Source organism: Eupeodes corollae, chromosome 2 (genome assembly GCF_945859685.1).
Source record: "Eupeodes corollae chromosome 2, idEupCoro1.1, whole genome shotgun sequence".
Taxonomy (NCBI): domain Eukaryota; kingdom Metazoa; phylum Arthropoda; class Insecta; order Diptera; family Syrphidae; genus Eupeodes; species Eupeodes corollae.
The window spans coordinates 129,019,429-129,047,423 of record NC_079148.1 but is presented as its reverse complement, the minus strand read 5'-3'; the positions used below and the strand labels follow the sequence as shown (position 1 = coordinate 129,047,423).

General features: G+C 30.8%; 1 protein-coding gene across 2 annotated transcripts in view; it reads left to right on the top strand.

Annotated features, from left to right (window-relative positions):
- Nucleotides 1-2,097: 2,097 nt before the first annotated feature.
- Nucleotides 2,098-27,995, top strand: part of LOC129948306 (putative mediator of RNA polymerase II transcription subunit 12) — a 44,271-nt gene continuing 18,373 nt past the window's right edge. The window contains exons 1-3 of one of the 2 annotated variants that reach the window (XM_056059260.1): nt 2,098-2,556; nt 15,132-15,155; nt 27,524-27,721. In XM_056059260.1, coding sequence (XP_055915235.1) covers nt 2,452-2,556; nt 15,132-15,155; nt 27,524-27,721 — 327 coding nt within the window. In that variant the 5' untranslated portion in view covers nt 2,098-2,451. The remainder of the gene's footprint in view (nt 2,557-15,131; nt 15,156-27,523; nt 27,722-27,995) is intronic. The other variant, XM_056059261.1, reaches the window with a different exon arrangement.

The following is a 27,995-nucleotide window of genomic DNA, read 5'->3' as shown; positions in this document are numbered from 1 at the left end:
AAATAAACGGAATCATAAACTAAGCTTTCAAAAAGTTTTGGAATGCATGAAAGTTTAGCAATAGGTCTATAATTGTTAATTTCAGTTTTATTGCCTTGTTTATGAATGGGAAATACAATCAAACATTTTAAAACTCCTTTTTTAAATGAAGCTAAATTTCACTTATCCAAAATGATTACAAATTTTAAAAAACCATTAGATATTGCGCGTGTTTTTTTTGCATTCCATAAATAGTATAGTAGAAAATTCAAAAGAAAACTAATCGGCAGTAGCCAAATTTTTGTATTTAAAAGTTGGTACAACTAAAAGAAGATCTGTCAGAATATTAAAAAAAAAAACATAAATTGAAGACATTTTTGTAAAAGTAAAGAGTTAAAATTAACTTAAGCAAAAAGACTAACTAAAACAAATAAAATTGACATTTTTCAACAAGAAATTTTAGGAAAACATCTGAAAATTGAGATTCTATAAAAAAAGTTCATTTAACAATTGCAGGTTTGACATAAAATAAAAACTTCAAGAAGAGGGTTTGTGGTATTGAAGTGAGCTTGAAGCTCGTCTTAATTCTTTATATGTATAACTGAATAGAATGAGCTTGATTCGGGGATCGGAGTCGATTTAAAATTTGTGAAAAAAAAATTGTGTGGAGGAGTTTGTTTTACAGATAATGCATTATGGTCTGTTTATTTGCATGTTTGTGTACAAAAAATATAGTTTTGTTTAAGTCAAATTATTTTTGATTCTTATATGTTGCTGAACTATTTAGTTCTTCATTGTTTAACGGGAATCAAACTATCTCACTTGCAATTCATAAGAAACATCAAAACACCGTTTGCATTTTAGAAAGTGCTGTCAAACTTAATCATTTTTAAATCTTCTTGTGCGGTGGAAACACCAAAAAGATTTATTTAATCTAAACTGAGATAAAATTTTAGTGAAAACATAGCAAAACTTAATTATCTTTTTTTTTCTTGCAAAATAATCCCAGTTAATCCATTTTCATTAACAAAACTTAATAACATCCACAGTAACAGATTGATTTTTTCCCCAATGGAAACACATGATTCCAATTGTACAACTACTCAACGAACACAGCCATCGAGATACGAATGCATTATCAATCGTATCAACATTTGAGAACGAAATCACATAAGATCCATTCGAAGCTCGTATAAATGTCAACAACTCTAACTTTTATCGGTGTTTTTCATACTATGGATATTGTTTTTGTTATTCGTGTAAAATCCTACTATAGATAGATAGATTTTCCAACAAAACGCGGGTATTTTTAAAAGACTACACTTGGATTATTTTAGCCTAGATTATCAACCAAAGAGTCCAAAATGTTAGGATTGACTTTCAGAAATTGAACAGAACCCAAATAAATTAAAGCTTTTTCTAAGAGTTCACAGTTCACCCAATGTCATTAAACCAAGGTACAGTTCTTTTTTGTACACAAAACACACTTTGTGATCTTTAACAATCATATTATCGGTGGTACCATCAAGTTTGCGCTACCCATTTGCGTGCTTTAATTTCAACCATTGGTACACCACAGTCGAACCGAGCAAAAGAAGCTTTTTCGGGTTTTGAATGTTGTAAATATTAGGGTGGTCATTAAAATAATATGGGCTTAGATTTATGTAGATTTTTGCTTGTGAGCTCAATCAACTCAATATTAGCTGAAAATCTAATTTACTTTAAATTTGTTAACTTAAAAACAGTGAAGTTTTATAAAAACATATTTATTTTTTGAAGAGGGGATTTTGTTAAGGAAAATTTGTGTTAAACTTTTGTATACAGAAGCAATTTGGAAAATTTTGTTTTAAGCTTGTTTCCATCTTAAAACATGGTTATCCAAGAAAATCAATCAGCATATGACCACCCTATTACAATAAACTTCGTAGATACATATTATTCGTATTATTATTATTTCTTATTTCTTTTATTGTTGGTTCGCGGTTGTTGCTGTTTTTTATTTTTTTTACTTTGTTGCTCGTCGGTGTTTATCCCCATCATCGAAATGCACGAATGTACAAACAACTTTTTCCGCAGTTGTTTAAAAATCTGGTAGAAAAATCTCTGAACGTTGACTGGCATTATCTCAGACGTCGAGTAGCAGTCGAAGTGTTAAGACGTGTTCTGCTTTTTTTCTGAAAATCACAAACCCTTTTTCGTTTTTTCTTCAGTTTCATTTATATTTTTGTGATATTTGTACTTTTATTTTTTTGCTAACTTAAAACAACAAGAGACGAAAAAAAGATACTTTTTTTAATTTCGGGAACCTTAGTTTAAAATTGGAACTATCCAGACGTGACCGTTATATAAGAAAATTTGGACTGTATTGTGATATTATTTTTTTGAAATTTTAACGCGGTGTGAATTTTTGTAACGAAAAGAAAAAAAGGACGTTGGTTTTTTTTCGTAAATTATTTTACTTTTTGTGGATAAATGAAGCCTATGGCAGAGAAGGACAACGATTCAATGGCTACTGTACAAATTAAGCCTGAATATGCTCCTAGTGAGGTTTATAGCACTGCTAGCGAACCGCCACCGGTAAGGAAGTATTTTGAGTGATTATTTTAATGTAAAATTGTTTCATATTATCTAAGTTCAATGAAATGATTAAATAAATTTAATCAGAATTGAAAAAACTGTGCTTGAAATAGTGTACACATCTTGATTTATTTAAATTTCATCTGCGGTTTTAACGAATTTACATATTTAAAAAAAAATGCATACATTCACTGTTAGTTAAAAAAATTAAAATTAAAAGAGTTTTAAATAATTCATCTATGAATTTAATTTGAATCTAAAAGTTTCCATTTATCTAAAAAAAATCCTTAACCAAAAGAGAACTAAAAATTGATAATTCTCAAAAAATCAATAAACCTATTTAAGTTTATTCAGAAAACCACAATAAATGTCTTATCTATTTCTGCTTAAAAATCTAATAATGATGTCAAATTATTCAAATTTTTACTCTAATTTTGTAAAAGTTTGCATAAACACAGAATTATTTTTTGTTGGCTTAATTTGTTAAGCTTGTTGGTTAAATTGAAGCTTTTTTTTGCTTGAGTTAGAAAACAGGAACTATACTCATGTCAAAAGGTTATAAAAAGCTTTTATTTTCTTGCCAAATTCGTCATAACTATGAACCTAGATTAAAAGTACAATAATCAATCTCAAAAATATGAAATTTTATATCTGAAGCTTTTTTTCAAACATAGCTTCAAAGTATAAAAATAATAAAATCGCAACCAATTTTATAAAGACTTTGTGTAGATTTTAAAATTTTGAACTTTCGGTCAGTACTTTAAAAAATCTTTTGGTGTTAATTGCATAAAAATCACATTGAAAAGTTTAAGGAAAATACGATATCGTCAGTTTTGATATTATAAAATGTATATATTGTGTATTGCGAGATCTTAAAAAAAAACTCTTTTCGGCGTTTTAAATGCAGGCAATCGAACGAAAAACTTTTTGAGATTAAGTACATCTGTCAGTCCTTTACAGAATTTTTTGGCACTAAAAAATGCTTGCAAAGCATTATTTGAAAGTTTTTTAGAAGCCAAAGAAAATCTATCCAAAGTATAGTAGGATTTTACAAAAATAACAAAAACGATATCCGTAGTATGAATACTACCGATAAAAGTTAAAGAAGAACCTCACTATGGATGGGTTTTTGACATCTATACGTTTCTCGAATGGATCTTATGTGATTTCGTTCTCAAATATACGATTGATATTGCATTTGTATCTCAATGGCTGTGTTCGTTGAGTAGTTGTGCATTTGGAATCATGTGTTTTCCATTGGGGAAAAAATCAATCTGTTACTGTTGATATTATTTAGTTTTGTTAATGAAAATGGACTAACTGGGATTATTTTGCAAGAAAAAAAATTTTAAAAATTAAGTTTTGCTATGTTTCCACCAAAGGTTTATCTCAGTTAAAATTAAATAAATCTTTTTGGTGTTTCCACCGCACAAGAAGATTCAAAAATGATTAAGTTTGACAGCACTTTCTAAAATGTAAATAGTGTTTCGATGTTTCTTATGAAGTGCAAGTGAGATTGATTCGTATTAAATAATGAAGAACTGAATAGTTCAGCATCATATATTGATTAAAACAAAACTATATTTTTTGTACACAATCATGCAAATAAACAGACCATAATGCATTATCTGTAAAACCAACTCCTCCTCACAGGTTTTTCTTCACAAATTTAAAATCGACTCCGATCCCCGACCGGAATCGAGTCAAATCAAGCTCATTTTAACTCGATTCAGTTATATAAAGAATTGAGACGAGCTTCAAGCTCGCTTCAACACCACATGTTAATGTTATAGCCTACGAACAAACCCCCTTCTTGAAGTTTTCATTTTATGTCAAAGCTGCAATTGTTAAATGAACTTTTCTTATAGAATCTCAATTTCCAGATGTTTTCTAGCCATTTCTTCTTGAAAATTGTCCATTTTATTAGTTTTAGATAGTTTTTTTTTGCTTAGTTAATTTTAACATTTGATTTTCATAAAATTTTCTTCTATTTGTGTGATTTTTTATTATTATTCTGACAGATCTTCTTTCAATAGTACCAATTTTTAAATACAAAAATCGTTTTGTTGGCAATTTCTCACTGTAATTTATTTGGATTACCAACAAATCTTACTATACGGATGGGTTTTTGCCATTAATACGATTCTCGAATGGTTTTTTTTGTGATTTATATTGCATTTCTATCTCTCTGGCTGTGTTCGTTGAATAGTTGTCAATTTGGAAACATGTGTTTTCCATTGGGGCAAAAAATCAATCTGTAACTGTTGATATCATTTAGTTTTGCTAATGAAAATGGACTAACTGGGGTTATCTTGAACTAAGTTAACAGATCTTGTTTTTAATTTTTGCTGATTTTTTAAAACTCTTTCAGCAATCAGAAGTAAAAAATGAGCTGTTAAACATTTTTTACCAAATTATAATTTGGACCAAGGAAATTTATGCAAACCATAGCAAAAACAAAAAATTACGCTGATAGATCAACAATAATTATATTTCCTTGTCCATTGCAGAGGATGTGTTCAGTAACCATTAATTTCTTTTCGAATTGAATTTTGTCACTATCCTAAATTTGACCTTTTTAAATCGATTATGAAAATATTTTTCTTTCGTAAACTATAATAACCCTTTGTCGAAAGCCTAGGACTTTACTTGAGAAAATGCTCCTACTCCCACTCAGCATCGAATTAAGCTTTACTTCAACAACAAAGCATTTAATGTAAACATTTTGTATTTATTTTGAATTACAAACCGGCTGCAAAATAGTACAACTTAACTTATATACAACTTTAAAATTGAATAAGATGCTTATGTAGGTTTAACTCTATACTTTGAAGCTTGAATAGGTTGTATGCAATGAATTTCTTCATCAAATAAGCACAGAAAGTAAAATCAATTGTTAAGTTCGATTTCATCAAACAATCAAAAAGCTTTGAGATCTTTCTGGAAAATTTTCAATCATGTGATTATGAATAAGAAAAGAAAAAAGAAGAAACTTAGAAACATGTTTTATAAATTAAGCAAGAAGTTTCAGATGCTAATTTAATTCAAAAAGAATTTTATTTTTATCAAATTTGAATTGGATTAGCGGTATATTAGCATCTTTTTAATTTATTTGTTTGTTTGTAAGTTTGAAATGTTGTGTTTTGATACTAAGTTATAAAGTTTTACTATTGACTTCATACAAACTCGCACTGTGTATAGTTTTAAGGTCAAACAAATGTCAAAGTTTATTCAAAACTCTATCACTGCAGTTTTTATATACTTACATACATAAAAATCTTCTCGCAACTACTTCAAAGAATAACAACTTCAATAAAAGTTTGAAAGAACCTTGAAGATATAAAATTAATTAACTATAAAGAAATACACCAAATACGAAAAAACGATAAAACAAAATTACAACAAAAAACAAAGTCCAAAGAATAATGTTGTGTATTGCGGTTACCATTTTTTCTTTTTTGTATATAAACAAGAAACCTGATTTATAAGAAAAATTTGTAAAGTTTTTTTTTCATACACATATTTCGTCATAAAAGCAGAAATAAAAACCTATCGACTGAAATTGAAGCTGAGGTTATTATAGCCACCAAAGCTGTACGTACAATATACAAGACGTATTAAGTCAATTTGAAAGCTTAGAAATGATTGAGGCTCTGGGTTTTGTATGCAGAAATTCAATACTTCCACTTCAGGTCTGTTTATAATTTTGTTGCTCTTTTTAGAAAAAAAGGTTTGTTTTTATGATGAAATTTCTTGAGCGTGTCTTACTTATCGATTGTGTATTGACTTTATGCAGATACTTAAATTGGTAATGGTTTTATTTATTTTTCATTTCTTGCGAAAAGATCAAGAATGGATGTTGGAAGCAAACAAGTATACCATTTTAATCATTTTTCGAAACAGAGACTTCAGACTCCAACAAAAAAGAGCTTTTCGTATAACTTTTTATACTGAAATAGAGTTTTTAAAATTCTTCTTCTTCTTAAGGAGACGCTAAAATCCGGGGCAGTCCTGGTCCTCAACCAACATGCGTCTCCAGCCAACTCGGTCCCTAGCTAGCTGTCTCCAGTTTCACACGCCAAGTTGGTTGAGGTCTTCACCCACCTGCGTGCGCCCCTGAGTCGCGGCCAATTTCCACTGCGCCGTCCCTCGGGATTGGTTTCGAAGATCTTTCGGGGCTGGCGTGTTGATGTCCATTCGCTCTACATAACCTAGCCATCCAAGCCGTTGGACTTAAATTCTGCTAACTAAATCAGTGCCGCTGTACAGCCCGTACAGTTCGTCGTTATATCTTCTTCTCCATTTTCCAACTATGCATACGGGACCAAAAATCACCCGAAGAATTTTTCTCTCGAAGCATCCTAAGATGCTCTCATCTTTCTTTGTCAGGGTCCAGGCATCAGCGCCATAAATGAGAACCGGGATGATGAGTGTCTTATAGATGGTAATTTTAGATGCTCGATAGAGGACCTTAATTTTTAATTGCCTTCTTAGTTCAAGCAGCGATTTGAAAGAGTTAGTCTTCGTTTGATTTCAGCGCTGGTGTCGTTGTCTGTATTAATGGCGGTGCCTAGGTAGACAAAGTCCTTAACTACCTCAAAGTTATAGCTGCATGGTGACGTTTTGTCCAAGACGTCATTGTTCAATGTCCATTTTTGATGATGGCATATACTTTGTCTTGCCCTCATTGACAACTAAACCCATCTTCTTCGCTTCCGTCGCAATCCTCAAAAACGCTCCACTGACATCATGCTTTGATCTTCCAATTATGTCAATATCATCTGCATATCCGAGTAATTGGAAGGACCTTTGGAAGATTGTGCCTCTAGTTTTGACGATAGACTTTTTTGACATCAAATGCATCGGTAAGATCTTTTCCGACCTTGATAGAGCAGCGTTCATTCTCCATCGTCATTCTGCACAAACGGATAAGTTTGACAGGGATGCCAAAACTAGACATTGCTCGGTAGAGCTCTTCCCGATAGATGCTGTCATACGCGGCTTTAAAATCGATAAAGAGATGGTGGGTATAGATTTGAAGTTCCTGGGTTTTTTCCAAGATCTGCCGTAATGTGAATATTTGGTCGATATTGGACTTTCCTGGTCTGAAGCCACACCGATAAGGACCAATTAGGTTGTTGACGAACGGCTTCAAACGCTCACATAATATGGCATAAAGGATATTATATGCAATGTTAAGGAGACTGATGCCTCTGTAACTGGTACAATTAGGAGGGTCTCCTTTCTTATATATCGGGCACGATATGCTGAGATTCCACTCATCGGACATGCTTTCTTTCGACCATATTTTGCAAATGACTTTGTGCATGCTCCCTACCAAGTCGTCGCCTGTTGCTTCAAATAGTTCAGCAGCGATGTTGTCAGCTCCAGCAGCTTTGTTTGACTTAAGTTTAGATATAGCTATCTTCACTTCGTCAAGGTCGGGTAGGCGGAATTGTTGATCTGCGTCGCTGAGGTTGAGTGGTTCTATCTCCCTTACAGCGGAATTCAGCTCGTCATCGCCGTTATATAATTTGGAGAAGTGATCTTTTCATATTCTCAGCATCGACTGCGGTTCTACTACGATGTTCCCCTGATCGTCTTTACGGGCTTCGGTTCGTGGCTGTTACCCTGGGGAGGTTTTTTTTACCTTTTGGTAAAATTTACGAACCTCATTCCTGTTGTGACATCCCTCTTTCTCCTCGATCACGCGCTTCTCATGCTCTCTTTTTTTCCATCTAAGAAGCCGGTGTTCCTCTCTCCTATTCTGCTCGTAAAGCTCACGAGCAGCTCTGGTCCTTCGCTGCGTACGCTTGTCGATGTTCGTCGTCAAACCAGGGATTTCACTGTTGTGGCCGTGTGAAACCTAGCATTTCAGAGGCGGCATCTCTGATAGCTGCAAGGCAATGTTGCCACTGGTTTGAAATGCTTAATGCAGGCAGCATAGGACTCCTTAAGAGCACTCGATCGGAAATGAACATTGCAGTCTCTACCGATTGTAGCCGTCAGTACTTCCTTGTGTTGGCTTGAATCGGGAAGTCCGTAGCCGTACCTTGGCTACAACGAGGTAGTGGTCTGAGTCAATGTTGGCCTTTCGGAAATTTCAGATATTTTGTGTGCTGGAGAAGTGTCGTGCGGCGATCGCAATGTGGTCAATCTGGTTGACAGTTAATTGATCAGGAGGTTTCCATGTACCCTTGTGGATATAAGAACGTCTCCCCCCGCAGCGAAATTGATCAGCCTGAATCCGTTGTCGAAGGTGGTGTCGTGCAGGCTGTATCTCCCGATTGTGCTACAAAAGTTTTCAAAATACAAGGTTTAATTTTGCTGCTATTTGAGCATCTACTGTAAAATTTTTACATTTTCCAATCAAAAACTACGTCAATACTAAAAACCGATTAATACACGGTTCAATAACCCATTGAAATAGTTAAAATTTACTACGGAAACGGCACGGGTGACGTGGCATAAAAGTTACAAAATAACCTCAATTTTGTAGAAAAATTGCCTCAGCAAGTAAGTTTTCGAAGAAGCGATCAAAATTTTCCACCAAAGTGTTGTGATTTAATACCTTTAGATATTTTTCTTTCGGGCTGGATAAAGGCTATGCCAATTGATTTACGAGTAAAAGGGTGAGGCTTAACTCAATAACAATTAACAATTTTGAACACTTTAATAGTTTAGGTGTGTAGCTTCTTAAAGACCAATAATTATCAAAACAAAAAATCAATTATAAATACCAAGGTGTAACAACATTTTACGTCACTTCGTGTATCAACAACGTCCGGCATGAGTGTTTGAAGTAAAATAAATCGTAATCCAAAAATAGATTCAACCCGGTATATGTAAAGTGCGATGATGGTTCTTGCAAACGCATTTCGCATTTTAATATCATGAAAGGATGAGGTAAAGGATATTAAGTACGCAGCTATATGTTAATTTTGTTGTGCTATCGCGCCGCCAGCCGCCGCGTATGACGAAAATATCAGTCTTTTATTTTATTTTCCAGTCAAACGAAAAAATATACCCGCAGTCATCGATCGCAAAACTCGACTCGCCTCAAAGTGGGTATTTTGGTTTTTCCTTGAAAATTTAATTTGTAGATACGTAGACTGCACAATTTAAATTTCATAAGTATCTACAATTTATATGCCTATAGACTTTTGTTTTAAATAAATTTCAAAATAAAAAAAGATCCAATAAAGTACACCTATCTCTGTGATTTAAATGTACATGCGATTGTTGTTTGATGATGGATCCGTGTGTGGATTGCGTTGTCGTCGTGCGTCGCGTCGGCGAGTGCGGTATGCAGGCGCATCCGCGTATTTATGCGAATATTTGGCTTTTTATTTATTTGGCCAATGACTATCGAGGTACAATTGTAGGCAGACACAATTGAACATATTTGCATTTAATTTGCTATTTGTATGTTACTTTTTTGTGTACTCTAAAATTTTTCAATTCTTTATTTTGTTTATGTTTTTTTTCAGTCTTATGTACGTCTTTATGAGAATGGTTGCAATAGAATATTAATTATTGTCAAGAAATAACTATGAACAATTTAAAAGGAATTCAAAATTATAAAAAGCTTAATGACAGTACTGGGAAATTTCTCTTCCCTCAATACACAATAAGTCAATTACGGACCGGAAAAACAAACATTTTATTCTCACGCACAGGTTTCATAATTTAAATTAAAAAGCGCCATCATTTCAATTCCTATTTGAAATACAAAGTAAGCGTAACACGCAATTTTAATTTCAAATTCAATAACAGATACAATTCCGTTTTACTAAAGCAATTGCCGTGGCGATCGTGATAACAAATTGGATGACACACGGGCCATTAGTCCATCACTGATCTGTGTTTCAAACATGCGACTTTCATTTAAACGCTTATGAATAATTAGCCTGCCTTGTTTACATTAGTTTTTTCCAAATCAAAATTTTGAATGCCGCAACTTTAATATTTTAAGTTTGACAGAATAAGTACACTGTACACATCATCACAGACGTCAGTCAAAATTGTCAGTCTTGATTGATAGTACAAAACCGTGTTTCAACTGTTATTCAATTAGAAGTTTAATTAGTATGACTTCAAGTCAGTCCAATATGCATTACGCACAGGTAAGATAAGTTGAAGTTATCAGTTCTTAATGGATTATAGCTTTCCTTGTCCCAATGGGGAGAACATTCCAAAATCTAGGGTTAAAGTCTGGGGTGCCAGCACGTAACTTGATACAACCGAGTTTAGTCGATACAATCAAACATTGGCAGCACGCATTTTGGTTCAATCGAGTGTCCTCGATTGTTTCGCAGATTTGGCAGTACACAAACTTCAAATTGACGTTTGAAACAAAAGTTTTCACTCGACAGGAATTAGTTATCGTCGGCAGTGATGTTTGTATGAGAAAAATGGAAAAACAAAATAATATGTCAATAAATATAAAACAGACTGAGATTTTGACCAATTTTATGAGTTCTCACGTTGATTTAGCGAGGGAAATTCTTAAAACTGCCCAAGGGAGGAAAAATAGCAATATGCTGTGGGTAAAACTGATTGAATCCCTAAACATAGAGGGTCCTCCTTTTGTTCTTAAAATAAGAGTACCATCAACTAAGCCCACTATTCCCGGAAGTTTAAATTTTCTATAATAATACTCCTTGCTGTCTCCAAATTGAGAGCTATCAAATTTAATCCTCAACGTTCGGCGAAAGAACTTGGAAACTTTTGTCTGTGCCATACTTAGCAACACATTTGTTCCAACATTGGTTTGGTAACTTTCACTGGCTAGAAGATTTAATGTTGTACAAAGCTGTAGAACTAGTGGAACTGCTGTTCTTCTTCTGTCTTCTGGAAGATCAACCGAGCTGTGTATCGTGTGAAAATATTCCTTGTTGAACTGCTGCATAAATCTAAAAAAAAATGTTTTACAAATGTTATACATGATTTTTCTTTTCTTTCACTCAATTCGAATGGGTTGCTATTATTTTTCAAATATCTGCTTGATTTTAGCGCAGAACACAAAAAAACTTAAAATTGAAACTAGAATGAAATGATCCGTACGTTCGTACGTTCGCTACGTTCTTTTTGTCGTCCATAGCTCAAGAACCAGAAAAGATATTGACTTCAAAAAACTTTTGTTATACAGATAATAATGCAGAAAGGGCTCTCAAGAAAATTTTTGAAAGGACTTTCAAAAATTTAAGATAATGGCTTTCAACTAATTTTATCTTATAAGAAATATTATTTTCAACATTCGGACAAATTTTGATGAAAATCGAATTGAACGTTTTTTTTACAAAAAATAAAAACCTAAACAAAAAAATTAATAAATGTTGTTAAAAATTGATTTTCGACTCAAATATCTTTTTAAAACTCTGAGATATTGGTTTTAAACTACTTTTAACTATTAAAAAAATTTTGTTGTCAATATTGAGTAAAATTTTGAGAAAAATCGAATTGACAGTATTTTTTACAAAAAAATAAAAAGTTAGAAGAAAATTTTAAGAAATTTGTTAAAAATTGATTTTCGACACAAATATCTTTTCAATACTTTAAGATTATGGCTTCCTACTAATTTTTACTTACAAGAAATACTGTTTTCAACAATTGGACAAGTCTTGAGAAAAATCGAACAGACATTTTTTTTAATAAATACCTAAACAAAAAAATTAATTAAAGTTGGTAAAAATTGATTTTCGATTTAAATATCTTTTCAAAAACTTGAGATTATGGCTTAAACATAATTTTTAATTATAAGAAATATTGTTTTCAACATTCCAAAAAAATGTTGAGAAAAATCGAATTGACCGTTTTTTGACAACAAATAAAAACAGAAAGAAGAAAATTTATAAAAGTTGGTAAAAATTGATTTTCGACTCAAATATCTTTTCAAAACTTTGAGATATTAGCTTTAAGATACTTTTATCTTTTAACAAATATTGTTGTCAATATTACGTACAATTTTGAGAAAAATCGAATTGACAGTTTTTTACAAAAAATAAAAACTTAAAAGAAAATTTAACAAAAGTTTGTAAAATTTGATTTTCGAATGAAGTATCTTTTCAAAACTTCGAGTTTTTGGCTTCCAATTAATTTTAACTTAAAAAAAATATTGTTTTCAATATTTTGAAAAATTTTGAGAAAAATAGAATTGACAGTTTTTTGACAAAAAAATAAAAACCTAAACAAAAAAATTATTAAAAGATATTAAACATTGATTTTCGATTCAAATATCTTTTAAAAACTTTGAGATATTGGCTTTAAACTACATTTATCTTTTGAAAAATATTGTTGTCAACATTTAGTAAAATTTAAAAAAAAAAATGGAGTTGATAGCTTTTTTACAAACAACTTAAAACCTAAAAACAAATTACTCAAAGTTGGTAAAAATGGATTGTCGGCTCTTATATCTTTTCAAAACTTCGAGATATTAGCATTTAACTAATTTTATCGTTTAATAAATATTGTTTTCAACATTTAATAAATTTTTTTTAAAAATCGGATTGACAGTATTTTTTACAAAAAAATAAAAACTTAAAAGAAAATTTAACAAAATTTGTTAAAAGTTTATTTTCGACACAAATATCTTTTCAAAAATTTGAGATATTGGCTTTAAAATACTTTTATCTCTTAAAAAATATTGTTGTTAAGATTGACTCAATTTTTTGGAAAAATCGAATTGACAGTTTCTTACGAAAAACTAAAAACTTAAAAGAAAATTTAACAAAAGTTGGTAAAAATTGATTTTCTACCCAAATATCTTTTTAAAACTTTGAGATATTCTATTTTAACTCCTTTTTTCTTTTAAAAAACATTGTTGTCAACATTTAGTAAAATATTTAAAAACAACCGAATTGACAGTTTTTTTACAAACAACTCAAAACCTAAAAAAATTACTCAAAGTTGGTAAAAATTGATTTTCGTACCAAATATCTTATCTTTAAGATATTGGCTTTTAACTCCTTTTTTCTTTTAAGAAATATTGTTGTCAACATTTAGGAATTTTTTTAAGAAAATCGAATTGACAGTATTTCTTAACAAAAAATAATAACTTAAATTAAAATTTGACAAAATTTGTTAAAAATTGATTTTCGACTCAAAAATCTTTTGAAAAATCTGAGATTATGGCTTGAAAACTTATTTTATCTTATAAAAAATATTCTCAAATAGCTTTTCAAAAATTAAAAATAATTTCTACAAGCTTTCCTTTTATTTCACAATTCAGTATTTTTTTTGTTTTAAATCCAACAGTATGTTTTTTTTTATAAAAAAAAATAAAATCTACAAAAAATAGTACGCAAATTTGGTAAAAATTGATGTTCGGTTCCAATGTTCCAATTTGTAAAAATTTAAGAAAAGCTACAAAAATTGGTAAAGATTTGTTTTCGATTAAAAATCTATTTAACAAAACTAGATTTCCAAACTAAACTATTTCTTTATATGAAAAATATTGGTGGTAATTTAAAATTTTATAAGAATAATTCAATTGACAACTTTTTTAACCCAACACGAAAACCTACAAACTTTTAAGGGAAGTTATCAGTGTGGGTCGCATCCTAGCTTTTTTAAATGTTTTTGTAACTTGGTATCAAGTGAAAGTGGAAACATATTTACAAATGTCGGATGAGCTAGTGTTACTGCATATTGCAATATCAAACATAATGGCAACAATTAATTCGAAATATAAAAACAGACCTTTTCAATTAATTTCCATCTAGTAGTTTTAACGTTCACAGTTGATATGGCTTAGGTAGTTGTAACTGTGTACCAGGTTGATTAAAGACCAAAAAACTTAACATAAAAGAAGCACACATTTTCACCTGGTGTTTGTATTTCATTCCACAATATATGCATGTATGTATGTTTGCAACTCGAGCATGACAAATATTTTCGCAAAAGCGGATGCATTACTCAACGCTCCAGTAAAATTTAGTTTTCCATCAGCCAACATAAGCCATCAGCCATCACTAATATTTCTGGTTTAGTTTTTGTCAAGCTGTTTTTTTTTCATTAAGTTCAAACACGATTTTTGTATTAATTTGTATTCTTTTGGAACGCAACTGATTGGAATAGCAAACGTTATGTTGTATACATATATATTTATATTTTTTTATGTTTTATTGATGTGAGAAATTGTAAAAGCTATCTAAGCCAACACCAAGATTTTTCTCTTTGTTGCACTTAATTACTGTAATCAATTGAATAAAGGTATAGAATTGTTAAGTTTAAGTTATAAAAATGTTGGCATTGAAATAAGATTTATTTCAAAGAAAAAAGAATGATGTGTGCATTTTTTGTCGCTCTATATAATGTTTCATTGGCAGCAATTAAATTGTTCAAAAAAAAATAATTGTTTAAATGGTTCGTGATGTTTTTTTGTGTATGGTTTTCATCAACGAACTCGAAATAAATCGTTTTGTCCTTGTTCTGTTTTTTTAATTTTTATTTTTACCTTTTTTTCCTTATTTTTAGTATATTTTTTTTTTGTTTTGTTATTTTTATGTGTATGTTTGTTGAATACTAAAATATTCCTTATTTTTTTCTTTTTTTTCTGTTCACCATGGTTGCAGATGGGAATGTTTAGCTACAATCAGGTTTGTCGCTCAAGTCTTTTGTTTCTGTAGTTTTGTATTTTTTCCTGCACTTTTTGGTTCTTTTTTTGTAATGGATATTTTGCACATTGCCAATTTTTTTGGTGACACTTTATCACTTGCATTCATCTTTTTTTTTATATTCATATATCTACCTACATTATTATTTCTTCTTTGTAGAATTTGTAATTTTTCGATTTCAATCTTACACAACTCGGTATGCATCAACTTCATTCGCAATTTCAAATTTAAATATTGCATAAATACACCGCCTATCTTCTTATACATATATTCTTCTTTATTTTCTTAACATTCTACATATAAATATTTTAGAACATTTTAAAGGTTGAAAAAGATTCAAATGATATGTTTTTATCACCGGATAATGTTTTATACAACAATTGGAATACAAATTTGCCGTCGGTGGTGCTGCTGCTCCTTAAATTGCTCACATTTATAGTTTCAGAAAAATGGGGGTGGATAAAATATGATGTTTGCTAAATTTTAAAACAAATTAAGAGTTCTGCGTAGTATGTGTACAATTTATGAGTTTCTTAAAGTAATTAATTGTGATTTAATGTTTTTTTTTTATAAAAAGTTCTTTACTATTAAGAACAAGGTGTGGTAAGCTGATGAGTAGGCAACAATGAATTAAGAAATTGAAAAAACAATGAAAAAATAAGAAATATGTTTTCCATAATTAATGATCCGATAAATAGATCCATATGTATATATTCATTATTTATAACTTTATTCATTTCAATTTTGATCCACGCTAGATCTGCCAAAGTAACGTTTTGAGAGAGGACAAACAAATGTAAGCAATCTTTCATTCTTGGGTGTAACTTAAATGGAAACCCTTTTTTCGAAGTCTAAATCTCATTAATTAGCAAAGTATATCGACTTTAAATATATTCTGTTGTACAAATAATAACAGAAATAATATTTTCAAAAATACGTTAAATCGTTTTGTCATAGCAATTTAAACAAAAAATAGTTTGTCCTCAAACATCTTACGTACAAATAATGTCAAAGACTTAAAAAACAACTTTTTTGTATAAATCAGCTCAAATGTACGAAAAGTTATATTTACCTACGAGTTATGAAGTAAATCAATCAAAAATGCTACCAATTTTATTTAAGGTCTCTTATCTCAAGTAACTCAAAAGAAAAAAGCTTAAACTTATATTTTTAATTGCATATTGTTTGAATAATGAAATGAAAATTTGGCTCATTACAAACAAATATCATTGGCAAATTTTTAAGGGTACCAATGGGAAATTTTTAGAATGATTTCCAGTCTCTTTTTTATAATTTGATTTAAAAAAAAATTATGATACATAATAAGTTGACTATAGTTGAATGAAACTAAAAATACATAACTAAATTCAAAACAACTTACGGTTACGGACAATTTTCTGAAAAAATTCTGCTAATGGTAATTGATAAATTAGAAGTCGATCGAGCTCTAACTCATTTCTTCGTCAAGTTTTCAAGCGTTAGAACTATGATTTTAATCTCAATCCGACATAAAATTTCGATTTAATAGACCCTCGAACTTGGGGATCTAGGATTTTAGAACTCGGTACATCAATGTCTTGACTTCTTCCAAAGAAATATTTGACTGTTAACAGTTGTTTTTTCCTGAACTCCGTTTATTTTAATAAATTTGATTTAAAATCACGAAAATAAATATAAACCAGCATAAAAGTGTTCCTATATGCATTTCACCCCGATGTAATAGTTGGGCTCATCAGAAGATGACCATAACACCTTGTCTTGGCGTATATCTTCCCGAATAAATCGAGATTCTATATAATGCGAGCTTAATAGAGCAACTGCATTGTCGATCGTCTCTTATGGAGATGGCTCAGCAATTTAACATTCACCTTTGTTGGGTGCCGGGCCACAGAGACATCATAGAAAATTGTAGAGCCGATGAACTCGCTAAAAATGTAACCGTCATGCCTATTTCACTTGAAAGGGATAAGATAGGTATACCGATAGCTACAAGTAAACTTCTACTAAAAGAAACAGCTCTTACGATTACAAACTCTAGGTGGCACAATTTACCAACATGCGCAGCCACAAAACTCATATGGCCTTCACTGGATCTAAAGCGCTCTAAAGACTTGTTATCTCAAAGCAGGTGTACTTACGTGACACTTTCTTATAGGCAGACACGCAATACGACTTGGTGCAGCCTCAAATGACTTCTGCTGGAGCTGTATAGTAGCTGACGCAAACTTCATCTGGGAGATTACTCTTTTGACAATCCCAGTGAACTAGCTAAAAAGTATATCAAAAATTTTCTTCGCTTTGTACAAAGCTCAAAATGGTTCGACTAGTGAGAAGTAATTCTCTAGATTAATGTGGTATTACAATGGGCCTTTTCTTTTAGCCTAAGTGTGTGGATTCTGTATCCGCAGCCACTTTAACCTAACCTCAACTATGGACGGACAAAATAACCAGATAAAAGTGTAGATACAAATGTTTCTAGAAGACAAGACGCCCGTTTTGACATTATATGCACCTGAAAAAATATTTAAAAATTCTTAACTCTTAACAAAATGTTTGCATTTTTCTTTTCCATCAACAACAATAATCTTAAAGCTGAATCTATTAAACAAACGACTTCGTGCAACTTTTCAATATAATAGTTTCCATCACTTTAAATGACATTCATCATATGATATTGCATAGAGATTGGAAGACTTAATACATATTAATGGTTCGAGTTTTCAAGAAAGTAAAGATGTTCAAAAAACAACAACTTTAAAGACACCAATCTTAAACAAAATCCATTGAAACACTAGAACACAATTTTTACTTTAAAAAGTGAGAATATCAAAATTAAATCCTAAAATAAGGCTAAGTTTATTAATGCAACAAAAATGCAGCAGTACTGCAAGATTTGCATTCATAAATGTAAATACACTACATTACTGCAGTCGGTAACTCTTTTCAAAAAAACAGTCTGACAGCTGAAATGCTATCAAATCAAACCTGCAGTCATTTTATTTCTGTTGCCGGAAAATGTCAGAACAAGAAGAGTAGGAATTGAATATTTATAAAATTTGTATTAATAAGTTTAAATATAATATTTATACTTCATAGAAATGAATGAATGAATGAATTTGTTCCATTCAAAACATTTAAAATAAGTCCTAATAAAACATTTTTATTGGATATTTTGAAAGAATTTCGTTAAAACACTAAAACACCAAAACCCGCGTAAGTCAAAGAAAAAACTTAATTATTTATATCATATTTTTTTATAGGCGCCTACCTTGATGACATTTATGAAATGGTTTTTGATATTGGCGCATTCTTGCAGTAGTTTTTCTGTCCATAAATGTATTGCATGAATTTTGACTTGTGCAACTAGTTGCATTTTTGAACTCAGCCTAAATGTCTGCTATAACGAAAACTGACAGATGTTTTGAATTTTGTTACTAAAGTGTCAAAATTTTGAGTTCAAAATAGGGTGTTACAAAAAAATTGCAAAAAGCATATAACAAGTCAGTTCCATTAAACTGAGATCTACAGATATTAGGTCCGTTCGCGTTTCCTCCTAACACAGTTCAATTTTACTAACAAAATACAAAATTTAACCAAATCCTGTTCGCGTACTAAAAAAATTCGTAGTTTTTTGTAAAAGAGAGTAAAACATTTCTCCAACCTTCGAATTTAGCCCAAGAAATTTCTTTGGGCTAATTTGTGAAAATTGTCAAATTTGATAGAAATTCAAATAAATTAAATATTTTGCTGTCAGTTATAAAATTAAAGAAAAAAACTTCAAAGAACAGCAGACAGTAATATTTTGTGAAAAAATTGTTAGTTTTCCGTTCGCTTACTTTTGTTTGTGTTTTATTTTTGGTGAGAGAATTTTACCCCCACTCCTTAAAATATCTCTTTTTACGAATTTTAGTGCAGAAAGTACGCGAACGGAGCTATTGTTATGTATATGTGAAGAAATGCCCAATTTCAAAAGATTTTTATAACGAAGTTCTAAAGAAAAACGGAGAATTACTAGATCGAGTTTAAAATTTATTTTATAACTTTTTCAAGAAATTGACCGTTAAAGTTTGCATAGTGGACACCGAATTTTCATCAAAGGATCATATTATATACCAAATATAACACCCAACAATGTAGTATAATGTTAGTTTGAAAAAAGGTATAGACCGTCACAGCAGTTAGCTTGGAGCAGAGTGCTGTTTACACATCATGTTAATTTTTCCAATTCAAATGAATTTAGAAATCTTCACAATCTTATCGATACTTTTTAAATCATTCAAAATGAGTATGTACATGAAATTAACTTTCACTAATTTCACAGTCAATTAAACAATCGGAACCCCATTGGTTTTGAGTTAAAAAAAAAAAACAATAACTTAATTGTTTTCGTTCTAAGAACTTGCTTAGAATAAAAAACAACAAACAAAATATTAGCACATCAATGCAGTTTCTGTATAACCTCTCTTATCATCATACAAAACATTATAATTTTAAAATAAAAATATACGCTTATAAAAGCTTGTCTGTTGATAACCTCTGCCATATGGTTTGATATTTTAAATGATCTTCAATCTTCAATGAGAATAAGGTGAAAAAAAACAAAACAACATCACCCAAACAATAATACATGTTTGTTTACTTTTATTATTTATTCTTAAAGTTAGTTTTATGTAGTTTTTTTTTCTTTCTTGGCCTTATTTTATTTGTCAGCACGTATTAAAAAGATACTAGAGCAAGCACGTACACAAACAATGCCATTTTCACCAAACAAAACTTTCTTTTAATAACAATAACAACAACAACTACGAAGACAGCACTGACATTGAAACAAATTTGCTTGGATCATTAAATTTGACACGAATTGTTTGTTTGCATTGATTTTGACATATCTTATGACACTTAGACTTAATGCATGGCCTATATCATTGCAATATTTTGTGTATGAAAATAAAATGTAATTGAGTCGGCTTTTGTATAAATATTATGCTTCAGCAAATAATTTGCTATTGAAACTCCCACCAATGCATTGGCGCTGCTAGTCGTAGTCTCCCACTCTGAAAACGCTATAAAATCTTTAAATTAAATCAGGTGAACCGACCTACGACAGACACTCTTTTTGCATCAACTTGTATAAAATTGCAAATAAATCTGACATTAGTATAAAAAATAAAAGCACACAGATGCCGCGTGTTGCAATTTCCATGAAATGCACTTTCTCAATTTGTTTGCATCACCAAAGGCTACGACAAATCAAACGCCATAATAAATGCAATATGCACTTAAATTGCAGTTGGTTATAGTTTACTATAATTTAAAAGTGTTCTTCTTTCACTAGCTGTCTCTTTCTAAACATACGTCCATGTTCACATTACGAGCAGTTTGACATTGAAACTGTGTTTTTTTTAATCATAAGCAAATTTAAACTATCACTTTTCTTTGATTGGCGTCGGTCTTGTCGGTTGAATGCAAATGTAAACTTGAGTTAGTGAAATAGAATGTGATGCTTTCTCAAATAACTTTCTGTTAGAAAATATTTACATATATATCAAGTGCTCAACTCTAATGGTCAAATGGGTTTATATTGCAAACGTGATCTTTGCTTCGATATACTATTCTAAAGTTCTGGCCATTTTGTTTAATAGGTGTGATGTGACTTTTTATGGCCAGTTCGAGTTCATGACAAAATGAGATCATATCACAATAAGTTGAGTGTATCACGTTTATTTTGTTATTTTAAATGATATACGTCCAAGTTCAATCAAGGCTTTAATGTAAAGTTCAGAAAGCTGTGTCTGGGCATTAATCACATGTTGTCACGAATATGGGAATTAGATTATAGAAACACTAGGAAATCTATAATAATATAATTATAATTAAATTAGAATTAAGTTATAGTGTTTTGTTGTTATTTTTTGTAAATATTTATTATTTCCTGAACAATTATGCAAATATGTTATTGTTCTCATTCTTGTATTTTATCTGTCAAACTTACATAATTCAGGTCTCTCAATGTTTATATCGAATTTTTCTACAAAAATATGTTAAGCACTACACACATGAAAGATAGTCCATTTTTATTTACGAAAATAGTTTCATGAGGATGGTTCTACAGGCAGAGGGCGCGAAGAAGTCATTATCCATTCAGAAGATGCTATAATTATGGCAAATGGAGGTAAAAACGCCAATTCTACTTTGACGTTTTTAAAGTGAACATATAAAAAACACTTTACAAGACAGAAATTGCTACACTCCAAAAGTGTTTGCGGACTTATTTGTCGGTGGGTAATAATTTTGTGCTCATGCCGCGACCGGATGACAGTTATAGGAACACCTTGTATACTATTTACATTTGTAGGAAGAGGAAATAATAGGCTTTAGAGAAAGAAATCTATTTGTCTGTTTCAATTACTTAAAAGTTAATAGAGCTTTATGTGTAAGAAAAGTGAAAGCAAAGTTGATACACACGACTATTTTGACATTATTAAAGACCAAACCAAAGTCTGTAAGTCCACCCACATATACTTTCTACCTTTAAAGTGTGGACATAATGCAAAGATAAAAAAGTGAGATTTCTTAATTTATTTAAGTAAATTACATTTAAATTGCAAGAAAATATACGTACAACTTTTTAACCATTTTCTTCTCAAACAAAAGTTGGAAGTAGATAAATTGCTTACTTAATTTCTGTTAATATCTGTACGCATACAATGTCCTCGTGCATAAGTAAACATTATTCAATGCTGTAAGCCAATCAGAAAAAAAAATCATCTATCACTATTTATCATAGGCCTGTGATGTTATCCAATCATAGTATATTTATTTTTTCTCAATTTTGCAAATTTATGCTTCTCAGCCAACTAACATACTTTTTACAATCAACTCTGTCAACTTGGCAGCATATTTGTCAATTACGTAAGACTAAACGTCTGTCTACAAATAACTGACAATATTTTATTGGGTAACTTTACAATGTTGTTGACTTCAGGTGATGATGGTAAAATGTCAACAATAAATTTAAAAGAAAAAACAGATACTATATTATTATATAGGGGCTATATGATTTATGTACATATATCTATATAAAGAAAACCGACCATTGGTCGGTGTAATGATGAGACTTACTACTTTTTTATATAATTTAACCCGATAAACGATACACACTATGACGGACGTTACAGACGAACGGGAAGACAGCGTTTGTTGAGTGTTATTTCGTAAGTTTTTCATTTATTTGAGTGCCAATTATATTTGTGTACTTTCAACTTTTAAGTAGGTAATCTATTCAAAGTGAAGTTGATTTTTCTTTTTTATTTAGCAAAACTGGTATTACGCAATCAATATAGCCGTTGAAATACTGTTAATATTTTTTTTTTAAAAAGATTATTATTATACTCCTTTTTGGAAATGTTTATATTTATGGAGTTGATAAAAATGAAGTTTTGATAAAGAATAAAATATGGTAAAATGACATTTCTGGCAGCTTGTACAATTTTCGAAAAATGTTTAAAATTTTACTGGTTTTAGTCATTTAGCCTTAGACGTGTGTACATAACCATTGAAAAATGTAGTTTGTTTATTATTCAGTTCCATAATTAACACAAAGATAAACATTATTGAAGATGATTTCCGATCCGATCTTGCGAAATTTGCGAAACTTTAAACTTAAAATAGGCCAGGCTTTCCAGGTTTTATGAATAGAATTCTTCTAGAAAAATATTTAAAGCATTACACACATGTAACATAGTCCATTTTAACATACAAAAATATTTTCATGAGGATGTTTCTACAGGTAGCGAGCGGTGGAGAAGTCAGTATCCATTCAGAAGATGCTATAATTATGGCAAATAAAACAAACTGATGTCTTAACTTGCCTTGTTTCGGTCCAAACGAAAAATTTGAAATGGGATTCAGAATAACTTAGTTTAACAATAAGATGTTTCAGTTTGATGTATACATAGTATTTTATTATAAAGAGGAAGTTTTTTAGTTAGTTTTTTATAGCTGCATATCCTTTTCATGAACAATTCTCACATCTCAAATTGTATGACCACGACCAACGACCAACGAATGAACGAATATTCGTCGATTTTGACATTTCTGAGAGTTTTTAATTTGTCGCGAATGAAGTTTGACAAGGAGCCACAGCCGAACACCATTCACCACCGAAACCAAAACAAGAATGAATTTTTTTAGGTTAAGTACGCGCAATTATTTTATTCGCTGCGGGTGTGGATAATGTTTGACAATTCGTATCAACTACAATTTTTTTGGCGACGAATAAATTTGTTTTCTTAAATCTATTAATATATGATATTGAAAAATAAAGTTATCATCATAAATCAAATAGAAACTATATTGCTATCGTTTTGTTATTAATTTGTGTGGAAATATGTCATCAAAAGTATATAAACTGACATTTTGTAATTAATTCGTCGTTCGTTGCGTTGGTCGCGCTCATGTGAATACTGCTTAAAGCATGTTGCTAATGAGCTATGAACTGCGAACTGTGGATGTTCGCATATTTTGACTTTTCTTTCACATGAGCTTTATTTCTATTCGCAGACACCTACGAATTGTAAATTTATAATTACCCTTTTCAAGAAACAAAACAAGAGCGCTATAATTTTGAGGTTAAGTTGAGCGCGAACAATTTATTCGTTGCAGTGTGGATGGTATGTGGAACGCGAATAGAGTTTGACAGTTCGTAGCAACCACACTGCAATTCGTTACTACACAATTGTTTCTACAAAATTGGGCAGGTTCAGGCAACAGAAGGGACTTCATTTACAGTCAACTTCATTCATTAAACGTAATTTTTGACTAAGGCAACTAATTAGTTTAGCAAGTGTCATGAATTTCAAATTCAGAACTTTACTTCACAAACGTTTACTTTAAGTTCATTGTACAAAAACTACCAAACACATCGTTGTCTACAAAACCCTCCTTAGATAAGCTACAAGTCCATTAAGATTTGTCTTTTTTATTGTAAAGAAACATTACTTATTTCTTTTTTAAATTTACGAGGAACCCTTTAACAGAAATCATTAAATGAAGTTATATGCAGAAAATAAATAAATCATAAAGTAATAAAGTTCAGCTTTCAATTTAATGAAAAAGCATGATCAACTGTCATTTTGACTTGACTTAATAGTTAGGGAGATTTTTCTTGACTCACTTTCCAGTCGACTTTTCATTAAAGTTGCCTTAATTGGATGGTAATTTTTTGGCAGCTGGCAATTCAGATACTAGAAACTTGGCTAACTTTCAAGTCCCTTATGTCGTCGGAACCTGCCCCTTGTCTTGTTTTAGAGAACAAATTTTATTAACGTTACATAAGTGTCAAATGGTATCTTATAATTAAAATGTCTTTATGTTTGAAATTGACTTTTTGAAATGTGTAAAATCACGTTTGTCTGTCCATTCGTTTATTCGTTGTTCCCTCTCATGTGCAAGGCCCTTAACTTCACGAATCGCATCAAGTTCCTTAATCAATTGCAAAGCATTGGTATAAACCGTATATTTTACGGTGATCTACCCCAGCTAAAAACTCTAAAGGGCCGGTTATAGCTATCAGTAAAATCCATCAGTAAAATTTGAAACAGGAGGAATCTGAAATGTTTTACTGATGAGCGTTTATAGCAATCAGTAAATTTACGTCATTAAATGTTGTTTTCTTTCGATCATAACATCGAGCTTCGTGTCTCATACATTTTTTGTATTGTTGCTTTTATCAGTACAATTGTTAATGATGTAATCGGAACAGTTTAAAATGTTTTTGTTGAGTTTTGACACTCAGCTGTTCAGTAAATGAAATTTCATCATTAAAAAAGGTAAAATAGATTTATAAATTAAATACAACTTTAAATGCATTGTTTCTTTTTGAAAAAATGCTTGAATATAGGATTTATCTTATTGCATCAATCTTTTGCTAGAATTATATCTGTAACATGTTTAAAAACTAAAATTTTACTGATAGCTATAACCGGCCATTAACGGTGTTAGATAACAAGATGTTTGTGGCTAATTGTGATTGCTTCTTCCAAAAACAACATGGACTTCAAAACGGAATAGCTTCCACCATTTTCTAGTTAATTTTTCATGGGCAAATCGTTCCCGTTTTAATAATGGTATAGTTTTTTCTTGCTGATTGTCCAAAGATGAAAGCTTCAAAAGTGACAGTTCGCAAAATAGTGAGTTATTAAAAATGGCATTTCCGGTCATTGAAATATTTCCTTGACTTCTATTGTCAAAATTGGAATTGGAATCTTTAATTTCTTAAAAAAGTGTATTTTCTTAGTTCGTGAGTTTATAAAGGTTCCTTTCTCCAGTCTCAAAACAATATTTGAATCATATTTGTTTACCTTGTATTTTAGTTAACTTTTTTAAAAACCAAATAACATCCATTCACTAATCTCGCATCCATCAAAATCCAAAACTTTTATAGTTAAATAAATGTAGGCCTGCGATGTTATAAATAATCATGTCCCATCTCAATTCCGTCCACTTTCAAAGTTATACAGTACAGTAGATTTGTATACCATCTGTGTATAATTTTTGCAACATTTCAATTTTATTTGAAACTCTAAATCGATGCATGAAATTTGGGTCAGATTAGAGAGGCATATCAGCTTTTTCTTCTTCATCTTAATGCGACTGCTACGACGCGACGAACGGCGCGGCGGGAGGTAGTGCCGGCGCGGCGTGTGCGGATCAGCAGCGGCGACGAGACGGTGTGACTCTGTCTGTTTTGTATAGGTGCTCTTCAGTCGTTGCACCGGAGATTGTCATTCACTTTATATATAGGAGGAGAAAAAATATTATTCAAACTGATATCTCTTTTGCATTTTTATATAGATGGGTTTTGGTTACTGACACTGTTCTGTTTTTTTTTTTTTTTCGTTCACATCAGCGCACCATCATTGTCACGTTGCGTTGAGTCGTTGGCGTTGTAGTTGTCATTTTCGTGTCGCGTCATTCGGGCGGATGATTCAAAAAGATTTCCATTTCACCATCATCATCACCGTAAACAATACGAACAAAAATTACACTGAAATGAATGGCGTTCTAGTAGCAGATGCAGAATTTAATACAAATGTAATTTAATTTCTCTTTTTTTCAAAAGAATGGAGTGAATGGGATTTTTGATGGGTAGACTGATTTCCATTCATTTCATTCTCACACCTTCAAAAAAACTCAGTCATTTGTCAGCGAATAATTAGAGAAACCCACAGTGTAAACGGAAGAGATGCTAATACTTTCTGCCAATTCATTTATTAAACAATATTTAGCTATCTGAGTTTTCACATACAATTGGGCAGGTTCAGACGCCTGATTGGCCAGCTGCCAAAAGAATTACCTTCCAATTAAGACAACTTTAATGGAAAGTTGACTGGAAAGTTAGTCAAGAAAAATCCCCCTAACCATTAAGTCAAGTCTACTTCTATCAAAATGACAGTTGATCATGCTTTTTCATTCAACTGAAAGCTGAACTTTATTACTCTATGATTTATTTATTTTCTGCACAACTTCATTTAATATTTTCTGTAAATGGGTTCCTTGTCACATTGGAAAAGAAATAAGTAATATTTCTTTACAAAACAAAATACAAAACGTGATGGACTTGAAGCTTTCCTGAGGAGTGTTTTTTAGACGATAATGTTTTCGGTAGTTTTTGTACTATGAACATAAATTAATAATTTGCGAAGTAAAGTTCTGAATTTGAAATTCATGACACTTGAAAAACTAACTAGTTGCCTTGGTCAAATTTTACGTTCAAAGAATGAAGTTGACTGCAAATGAAGTCCCTTATTTTATTTGAACCTGCCTATTAACAGACCCAAGCATTTAAATGCGAAATCTGTCATCTGAATTAACAAATGAGAACATTTAAAACATAATGAAATGACGATATAGTCATTGAACTTAAAACTACCAGCTTCACAAATTCATCAGAACGTTGAACGCGCTTTTATAGATTTCCTATTGGATATGACAAATGAACTCACCCTTCAGAATTGACAATATCACTTTATTCTTTTCATAGAATTGGCATCAAGTTCATTTAAATTAAACTATCATTAAAAAAAATAACTTTCTCTTTATAATGGCACTAAAAATATATTTACACAAAATCTACTATTTTATTTAAATCTTTTCAAATTACGTAATTTGGTTCAATTTCATATACAAATTTATCTAACCACTACTATTCATAATAATAATTTAGGACAGCACAAACAAATTATAATTATGTTAACCTATTATTTATTTTGTTTTTGATTTTTTATTACTAATTACTTAATTTTATTGTGTAACTTATTTTGTTTCTTTTTGTTTTGACCATTTTATAGGCCTACAAACGTCAATCGAGTTCAGTGAAAATTGCTAAAATTACAGCATTCACCATTATAGTATCGTCATTTATAATTGGATCTTTTATTTTGGCATCAACATATTTGCAAGCTCGAGTCTCATGCGATCAAGTTCAAGCTCTCGACTCTGTTCTCGAAAAAGAGCTGATGTTAGAGACCCTGCAGCAGGTGAATAAGGTGAGTAATATATTAAAAATCACATGAGTCTTTATTTTTAAATGCTTACATGGAAATCAGAAAGTAACGAACAAATAGTGTGATCTTTTAAACAATAGCCCCATTATCTGTACAAAAAAGAATAAAACACATGTATCTATTATTTTGCATTTAGTGTAATAGTTTGGAAGTATTCATAGTGAATAGGAAATTTTATTTAGTTAATGGTTTCGATTAATTTTATACAGAAAACAAAAAAATTGATAAACATTTAGATTTAAATAAATAACTTCCC